Source organism: Penaeus monodon, chromosome 35 (genome assembly GCF_015228065.2).
Source record: "Penaeus monodon isolate SGIC_2016 chromosome 35, NSTDA_Pmon_1, whole genome shotgun sequence".
NCBI lineage: Eukaryota > Metazoa > Arthropoda > Malacostraca > Decapoda > Penaeidae > Penaeus > Penaeus monodon.
Genome location: NC_051420.1, coordinates 27,145,294 through 27,154,593, shown reverse-complemented (window position 1 = coordinate 27,154,593; position 9,300 = coordinate 27,145,294). Strand labels below are relative to the sequence as shown.

General features: G+C 39.4%; 1 protein-coding gene across 1 annotated transcript; it reads left to right on the top strand.

Moving 5' to 3' along the window:
• Positions 1-3,174: 3,174 nt before the first annotated feature.
• LOC119595287 (fibrous sheath CABYR-binding protein-like) lies at positions 3,175-8,091 on the top strand. Its single transcript, XM_037944444.1, has 4 exons — positions 3,175-3,181; positions 5,183-6,282; positions 6,553-6,712; positions 7,964-8,091. The coding sequence occupies exons 1-4, from the start codon at positions 3,175-3,177 to the stop codon at positions 8,089-8,091; spliced, it is 1,395 nt and encodes a 464-aa protein (XP_037800372.1).
• The last annotated feature ends 1,209 nt before the right edge of the window (positions 8,092-9,300 follow it).

The window sequence follows — 9,300 nt, the reverse complement described above, 5'->3', positions numbered from 1 at the left end:
GATGATGATAATGGTGATTATAATGATGATGATGATAATGAGGACGGTATTTCTCTTGCACCATCAAGTAGTTACGTCACTGTGCTAATCGTCACACCAGGCTATTTGCATAACATAAAAGTACGTGTGATGGCTCTCTTTAACACGCACATACGCACACCGCATGTACATTATGTATCAAACACACATACACACACACATGCAGTCGCACACGCACACATACACACGCACACACACACACACAAACAAACAAACAAACACACACACACAAACAAACAAACACACAAACAAACAAACACACACACAACAAACAAACAAACACACAAACAAACAAACACACACAAACAAACAAACACACAAACAAACAAACAAACAAACAAACAAACAAACACACACAACCCATGCCTAATTCACCATGCTTTCTTCGCATTCATTCAAAATAAACAAAAGCAAAGGAAGAAGCCAGCGAAACTGATCACAAACGAGACAATAAACACGACGGGTTGTGGTCTTGAAAAAAAAAAAAACAGGAGAGAGAAAGCGGGAGATAGCGAAAACGAAACTTAATTACTTCGCTTGCTAATTACTCATCATTATCATCACCCTTCTGTTAGATTGCACGATCAGCTGATAGTTTTGCACTATCACTGTCACTGTTGTTAATGATGATATTAATAATAATAATAATGATAATATTAATAATGAATGATTTTTTTTTTATTATCTTCAATTTCATCGTTATCATTATGATTATATTATATAAAAGTTATCATTATCATAATCATTATTATCATACATATTAATAATTCATTACTATCATAATCAATATCATTATTATCATCATATTTGCTATTATAACCATTATCATTATCATAGCTATTTTAGTTATTATCATTATTGTTGTTGTTACTATTATCACTCTTATTTTTTTTATTGTTATAATAATGTTGGTATTATCTTTCTTTTTATACTCTTATTACATTGTCATATCATTATGATTTTTATTATCATCCTTATCATTACCATTATTATTATGAATGTTCATTATTATTATTATTATTATTATTATTATCATTATTAATGTTATTATTATCATTATTGTTATTATTATTATATTTATTATTTATATTATATATATATTAATATTATTTTATTATTATTATTATTATTATTATTATCATTATCATTATTATTACAATCCTCATTATTATAATTTTAGTTATAATTATTATTACCAACAGAATTATCATTATCATCATCATTATTATTATTGTTTTTATTATTATTACAATCATCATCATTATTACCATTATCATTTTTTGTTGTTGTTATTGTTGTTGTTGTTTGTTGTTGTTGCTGTTATTTTGTTGTTGTTGTTGTTGTTGTTGTTTGTTGTTGTTATTTTGTTGTTGTTGTTATCATTATCATCATTATTACGACTACAGACACTACTTCCCACTATTGCTGATACTTGCAATACCAATACTTGTAACGATACCATTGTTACTAGTTGCCATTTTACCGTTGTTTGTTATCATCATATTTCTCAGTTTTGCCATAGTTGCCATTGCTATTGTTACTGTTTTAATACTATAATGATATAATAAAAAGTATAAAAAAAAAGATGTTTACTCCCTTTATTATAAAAAAGAAAAAAATAATATTGATAATTTTTGAAAAGCTGATTTGCATAGAAGATTTCAAACCCCGGGGAATGTGACAGTACCATCGGAGAATTTTTGGAACAAGGAAAGGAAAAAAGGTTATAGGGGAGGGGAAAAAAAGGAAGAGGAAAAAAGGGGGGAGGGGAAAGGGAAAAGGGAAGAAGGAAAAGGAAAAAGGGGAGCAAGAGAGTAAGGAAAAAAGAAAAGGAGGCGGAACATTTAAAAAACCCCCCCGAAAAAAAAAAGAAGAAGAAAAGAAGAAAGGAAAAAGATAAAGAAAAAAAAAAAGGAGATAATGAAGAAGAAGAAGAAGAAGAAAGAAGATAAAAAAAGAGGAAAGAAGAAGAAGAAAAGAAGAGGAATAGGAGGAGGAGGAAAGAGAGGGGATACGAAAGAGGAAGAAAAAAGGAGGACCAAAAGGAAGGAAAAAAGGGGAACGGAAAAGAGGGAGAGGAGGAATCAGAGGAGGGCGGAGGCAGAGCTTCTTCCGAGAGCTGAACCCGGGGACCGTGAAAAGCTTAAGCGCCATTTCGTCACCCCAAGGGGAAAACTCGTCCCCCTCAAAACCCCGTGCCAGGGCCCCATTTCGGGACTCGTGGGGGGAGGGGAAAAACCCGGGTTTTTGGGGGAAAAGGGAGAGGGGGGGGGGGCTTCCTTATTACCGCCCGCTTCATCCCTCCCTCCCTCCCTCCCCCCCCCTACTGCAACCGTTTCTCGTTTTCCCCCTTTAATTTAAAAAGGGGGCCTCCCCCCCCCCCTTCCACCTCCCTTCCCTCCCGCCTCCCCTCCCCCCCCCCTTCCCCCCCCCTTTAACCCGCCCTTTCCTTTCTTAATTTTCCCTCCTACCCCCCTTTTCCAGGGCCTTTTATCTTCTACCCCCTTACTGCCCTCCCCCCCCACCCCCCTTTGGCTTTCATTCATCCTCCCTGCCCCCCCCCTCCCCTTCACCCTCCCACCCCTCCCCACTCTTTCCCCTTTCCCTACACCCACGCCTCTTCCTCTCCCCTTCCCCACCTCCCTCTTTCGCCCACCCTTCCCCCCCCTTTCCCTCCCTCTTTCCTCCACCCCCTCCTTTTCCCCTCCTCTTCACCCTCCCACCCTCCCCCTATTCCCATTCCCCTCCCCTATCCCTCCCCCCCCCCCCCCAAGCATCCTGCCTTCCTCCCTGCCTCGGGACATCCCCCCCCCCCAAACCCCCCACCCCCCCCCCCCACCCCTCGAGGTACGTATATAAGACGAGGCATCCCGCACAGACAGACACACACAGCTGGTCATTCTCACCTGAAGCAAAGGTAGGCCAGCGTCTTCCCTTCTCGCGGTGCGCTTGTGGTGCGAAGGAATAACGAAGGAAAGATAAAAACCCAAAAGGGGAAGGGTGAAAATACTGTAAGGGAGAGCGTTCGGTGAGAAAAAATAATTACAATAAGACATTTGAAAAATAAGTAAAATTTTTTTTTTTTTTTTTTTTTTTTTTAAGAGCTGGTGGTTTACTTGGAACGATCGTAGTGCCATGATCTGTACAGATAGATTTTGAAAAAAAAAGAAAAGAAAAATTAGGGTGCAACATGAAGAATAATTTCCACATTGGAAGAAATGCCGTGGCGATTACGCACACACACACACACACACACACACACACACAAACAAACAAAAAAAAAAAAAAAAAAAAAAAAAAAAAAAAAAAAAAAAAACTGCATAAAAAATAATCCCCGGCATCCTTTTCCCCAATTTAGGGAAAATTATTCTCTCCCATCCATGTCTTTTCAACAGATAACTTATTTTTGTAACTTTGGGATCATTCTAAATTGTGAAATTAGATCATGTTTTCGAGTCACTGAGACACAACATGAATCGTCGTTAAAAAAAAAAAAAAATTTAAATAAAATTATGACCGAAAGTATTTTTTCGAAAACCCATGTTTGTCATCTTCACAAAACCCAAAATACGTAATTTATATTAGTTTTTCATATTTTCCCCTTTTTAATAAAACATCAGCAAATTTGCTTTTTCCCAGTCCCAATTTTTCTAATCGGGTTTTGGGTTTGCACTTTCAGCTTTCTGTTTTCAAATATAACCAACCCAAACTCTTACACATACAACTTTTTTTGTTTTCAGTGGGCAAGTATTTTTTAAATTTGCCAACTGTCAGCTTTAAACTGTGTTTTGCCGTTTATATGCCTGTTAACAATAAGCTGATTTGCGGGGGTTAAAGGGGTTCCCGCTAATTTTCATATTTGGTTTGGCTGACTCCTTTTCAGGTGGTTCCTTTTTTTCTCCAATCACCAAAAGACCTTTCCCCAGTCAGCTGACTTCTTTATTTTCCCGTCCCTGCTCGTTTTGGAAAAAACCCTTTCCCCCCCACTTGCCTCCCCCCCAAAAAAAAAAAAAAAAAAAAAATATATATACACCCACCTCTCCCACCCCTCCCCCCCAAAAAAAATATATATATACATAACAAAATAGCTAAATGATAGAATAAGCAAACAAAAAACACCCCAAATAAAAACCCCAATCCCCTCCCCCCCCTTCTCGAACAAAATAGGGGCTTTGTAGCAAACCTGCCTGGCCCTTTTGGGGGCGTTTGCTTGCCTCCTGACCGGGGGGCCCCGGCTCGGGCCCCCAGAACATTTTTAAACCCCCGCCGTCGATTCAACGACTGACTTCTTCACCGGCGTCGGCCAAGACATCAACCAGTGAGTGGCCTGCGGCGGTTTGGTGGGAACGCAGCGGGAAGGGGATATGATCTTGGGAGAGGGAGAGGGAGAGAGGGGGGAGGGGGGGGGGGGAGAGAGGGGGAGGGGGGGGAGAGAGGGAGGGGAGAGGGAGAGAGAGAGAGGGGAAAAGAGTGAGAGAGAGAAAAAGAGGAGAGAGAGAGAGAGAGAAGGGGAAGGAGGGAGAGGGGAGAGAGGGGAGAAGGGGAGGGAAAAGAGAGGGGAGAGGGGGAGGAGGGGAGAGAGAAAGAGAGAGAGAGAGAGAGGAAAAAGGAGAGGAAAAGAGAGAGAGGAGAGAGAGAGAGAGAGAGAGAGAGGGGGGGAGGGGGAGAGAGGGAGAGGAGAGATAGAGAGAGAGAGAGAGAAAAGGGGAAGGGAAAAAGAGGAGAGGGAAGGGAAAGAAAAAAAAAATCGTTTATTGTAATGAACTATCTGATGCTGTTAATGTGTTCATTTTTATTCTATTTTCACCTATTTTATTCAATTAATCTACCTATTTATTTATTTTATTTTTCATTTATTATCATTTTGAAAATCTTGTTATCTAATATAAAACTGATATAAAACAACACAGGGAGGAACGTCGACATTCGCGTAAATACCAAAGGGGCCGTTTCGCCTTATTGCTTCTCCATCTCACCAAGTTCGTTCACCACCAAGTTCATTCGCCACCAAGTTCATTCCCCCAAGGTTTATTCACCACCAAGTTCTTCACCCCAAGTTCATTCACCACCAATTCATTCCAAAACCCCCAAATTCCTTCCCACCAATTTTATTTTCCCCCCCAAAATTTTATTTACACCCAAGGGTTCATTCACCCCAAGTTCATTCACCACCAAGTTCATTCACCACCAAGTTCATTCACCAGCAAGTTCATTCACCACCAAGTTCATTCACCACCAAGTTCATTCACCACCAAGTTCATTCACCACCAAGTTCATTCACCACCAAGTTCATTCACCACCAAGTTCATTCACCAACAACTTCATTCACCGGCAAGTTCATTCACCACCAAGTTCATTCACCACCAAGTTCATTCACCACCAAGTTCATTCACCACCAAGTTCATTCGCCACCAAGTTCATTCACCACCAAGTTCATTCACCACCAAGTTCATTCACCACCAAGTTCATTCACCACCAAGTTCATTCACCACCAAGTTCATTCACCACCAAGTTCATTCACCACCAAGTTCATTCACCGGCAAGTTCATTCACCGGCAAGTTCATTCACCACCAAGTTCATTCACCACCAAGTTCATTCGCCACCAAGTTCATTCACCACCAAGTTCATTCACCACCAAGTTCATTCACCACCAAGTTCATTCGCCACCAAGTTCATTCACCACCAAGTTCATTCACCACCAAGTTCATTCACCACCAAGTTCATTCGCCACCAAGTTCATTCACCACCAAGTTCATTCACCACCAAGTTCATTCGCCACCAAGTTCATTCACCACCAAGTTCATTCACCACCAAGTTCATTCGCCACCAAGTTCATTCACCACCAAGTTCATTCACCACCAAGTTCATTCACCACCAAGTTCATTCACCACCAAGTTCATTCACCACCAAGTTCATTCACCACCAAGTTCATTCACCACCAAGTTCATTCACCACCAAGTTCATTCACCACCAAGTTCATTCACAAGCAAGTTCATTCACCACCAAGTTCATTCACCACCAAGTTCATTCGCCACCAAGTTCATTCACCACCAAGTTCATTCGCCACCAAGTTCATTCGCCACCAAGTTCATTCACCACCAAGTTCATTCACCGGCAAGTTCATTCACCACCAAGTTCATTCGCCACCAAGTTCATTCACCACCAAGTTCATTCACCACCAAGTTCATTCACCACCAAGTTCATTCACCACCAAGTTCATTCACCACCAAGTTCATTCACCGGCAAGTTCATTCACAATTCCTTCGTCTTTTAGGATACACTTTCTTCGAAGTGGTGCAAGACAGTATTTAAGATAGTTTTTCCCTCTGCTATGACTCCCTTTCATCAGTTTTCCTCTTTTTCCTCAATTATCATGCTCTGCATTATTTAAGTTTTTTAGTTATTTTCTCATTATCATCCTCAGGATTTTTTTTTTTTGTTGTTGTTATTTGTTATTTCATTATCATCCTCAGCATTATTATCATTTTTGCTATTTCCTCATTATTCTTCAGCGTGATTTGAGTTATCTTATCTGTCAGCTGTTATCAGAGTTATCAGAGTCAGAGTTATCTTATCTGTTCCACAGCATGACCTCCAACATGATGAACACCAGCAGGAGAACATTTAACAACATGATGGGTTTCCTCGCCAGAGGTTTCAACAATGTCTTTGGTAAGTTATGTGGCCTTTCTCTTCTTTCTCTCTGTCTGTCTGTCTCTCTCTCTCTCTCTCTCTCTCTCTCTCTCTTCCACTCTTACTTTCTCTCTCTCTCTCTCTCTCTCTCTCTCTCAGTCTCTCTCTCTCTTCTCTCTTCTCTCTCTCACCTCTCTCTCCCTCTCTCTCTCTCTCTCTCTCTCTCTCTCTCTCTCAGTCTCTCTCTCTCTTCTTCCTCTCTCTCTCTCTCTCTCTCTCTCTCTCTCTCTCTCTCTCTCTCTCTCTCTTACTCTGTGTGTGTGTGTGTGTGTGTGTGTCTTTGTCTGTCGATCTATCTATCTATATATCTATCTATCTATCCATATCTACTTGTCTATCCATCTCTCTCTCTCTCTCTCTCTCTCCCTCTCTCTCTCTCTCTCTCTCTCTCTCTCTCTCAGTCTCTCTCTCTCTTCTTCTTCTCTCTCTCACCCTCTCTCTCTCTCTCTCTCCTCTCTCTCTCTCTCTCTCTCTCTCTCTCTCTCTCTCTCTCTCTCTCACTCTCACCCTCTCATCCCTCCTCTCTCTCTCTCTCTCACTCTCTCTCTCTCTCTCTCAGTCTCTCTCTCTCTTCTTCTTCTCTCTCTCACCCTCTCTCTCCCTCTCTCTCTCTCTCTCTCTCTCTCTCTCTCTCTCCCTCCCTCTCTCTCTCTCTCTCTCTCTCTCTCTCTCTCTCTCTCTTCTATCATAGAAAGTTGAATTCACTTGAAATCAATATTGCAAAGTGCATATATAAAGTAATATCCAAAATGTTTTGTAAGATCTTATATAATAGATTACACAGACATTGTTTTTAGATTTGCTTTATAACATCGTATAACAAAAAGGTATGTCATGAAATAGCATTATTATCAAACTATATCAATTTATGACAAAAGACAAATATATGAAGTTATATACCTTATAAAAAATAAACAATAATTTATAAAATTTCATATAGACTTTAGAGAAGATAATCGAATGTCTTTTTTTTTTTAATCTTTCATGAAAAAATATAAATTAATAGTAAACATTTTTTCCCGCACACAGGCCCATCTCGATAAGGATCACGTGACCAGGATTTCGGCTGCGCATTCCGATGTTCTTTTCTCTCCATTTCTTCATCTTCGTTGTACACATGTTCTTTCATATTTAAAATTATTTTTGTACATTTAATTTTTTTTTTCAAATTTATGTACTCCATTAAATTATGGATACCTTTGAATTACTGTGTTTTAATTCCCATGGCAGAATCTGAAACTGGCATCAAAGTGAGACAATCTGTGTTGGATTACACACACTTCAAAAACTCTGGAGAATCATGTGACGAAAAAAAATATCAACAAGTTGCCATGTACAATATTCGTATTTTGAGTTAGCCTTTTTCGAAACAGGTTTTTAAGAAAATAATAATAATAATAAAAATAAATAAATAAATAAATAAACAGATAAATAAATAATAATACGTGCCTTGATATTGGACATCAAAAGGGAGTTACTTTAATTTTCGTCAACATGGCTGCAAATGTAATTACATATTAATTAACTGAATATGCATAATCAGGTGATTAAAAAATAAAATCAAATATCCACGATTAAAAATGTGTCAAAGGCAAAAGTTCCCGAAAGAGATTAATACACAGCTATAAGTATTTGACAAGACCGGTGTCCAGAGAAAAAGAGATTACCATTTTGAGTGAGTGCTTATGATTCCTTTCTTTGCCTTTTTTTAAATATGCTTTAAGGATGATGAGTCATGAGTCGCATCTGGGGAAGAATAGATGATGAATTACAGGCTTAAAATAGATGGCCAATTAACAGGGAAGATTACGGGGAAGAGGATGGATAATGTAAACAGTAATAGCAGGAAAGATTACGAGGCGAGTTAGTGAATCATTCTCGTTCATGTACTGGAGAGAGGCTATTGCAACTTAAGACACTTTTTAGAGCTGAGTTTGAGTAAAGGAAACGTGTGGTCGAAGGAGCTACTGCTTTTTCTTTAAGTTTGAAGTCCACTGGGTATGTCCTGTACTTTGGCAAAAGAGAGTAAATTTTGGGATAATTGCCTTGGTTGCTGAAGTTCTTGGTTAGCAGTAGTAGTGAGTTGTTCTGGACTTGGCCCCTTTTTTTCTCTTTCTTTTTATACAGCGTTTCACTTTTGCCACCCTCTTTGGTTAAATAATTCAGTAGAAATAGGTGGGTATACACTGTGGACATGGGTATGTCCTCAATTAGATACAATATATACGGACAACGTGAAAATACACAAGAAAATCATAAACATTACCATACATATAAAAATCATATACCACATATTTTACATATAGGAAAACAAGTTTACTAGAACAATGATGCAAATTAGCAACTATATTAATCTAGGAGGTTGAAAAAAGGAGTGTCCTGAAGGCTTCTTCCGAATCGAACTAATGGAATTGATGCGGTTGTATCCTGCTTGGCACAGGGCAGTCTAGAATGTAATGGAGAACAGGTTCTTCGACAATATAAGCCCAGTGTAGACATGCTCTTGGGACACGAAATGCGATCTCCCAGCTGCACCTGAAAGAGGCTGTGTGTGTGCATGGTGATAG

What these genes read in the sequence shown, in the direction of transcription:
- LOC119595287 (XM_037944444.1), top strand. An exon ending in ACCACCAAGTTCATTCACCG is followed by an intron (nt 6,283 to 6,552) that starts GCAAGTTCATTC and finishes ATTATTCTTCAG; the next exon opens with CGTGATTTGAGTTATCTTAT. An exon ending in AGGTTTCAACAATGTCTTTG is followed by an intron (nt 6,713 to 7,963) that starts GTAAGTTATGTG and finishes TTCCCATGGCAG; the next exon opens with AATCTGAAACTGGCATCAAA.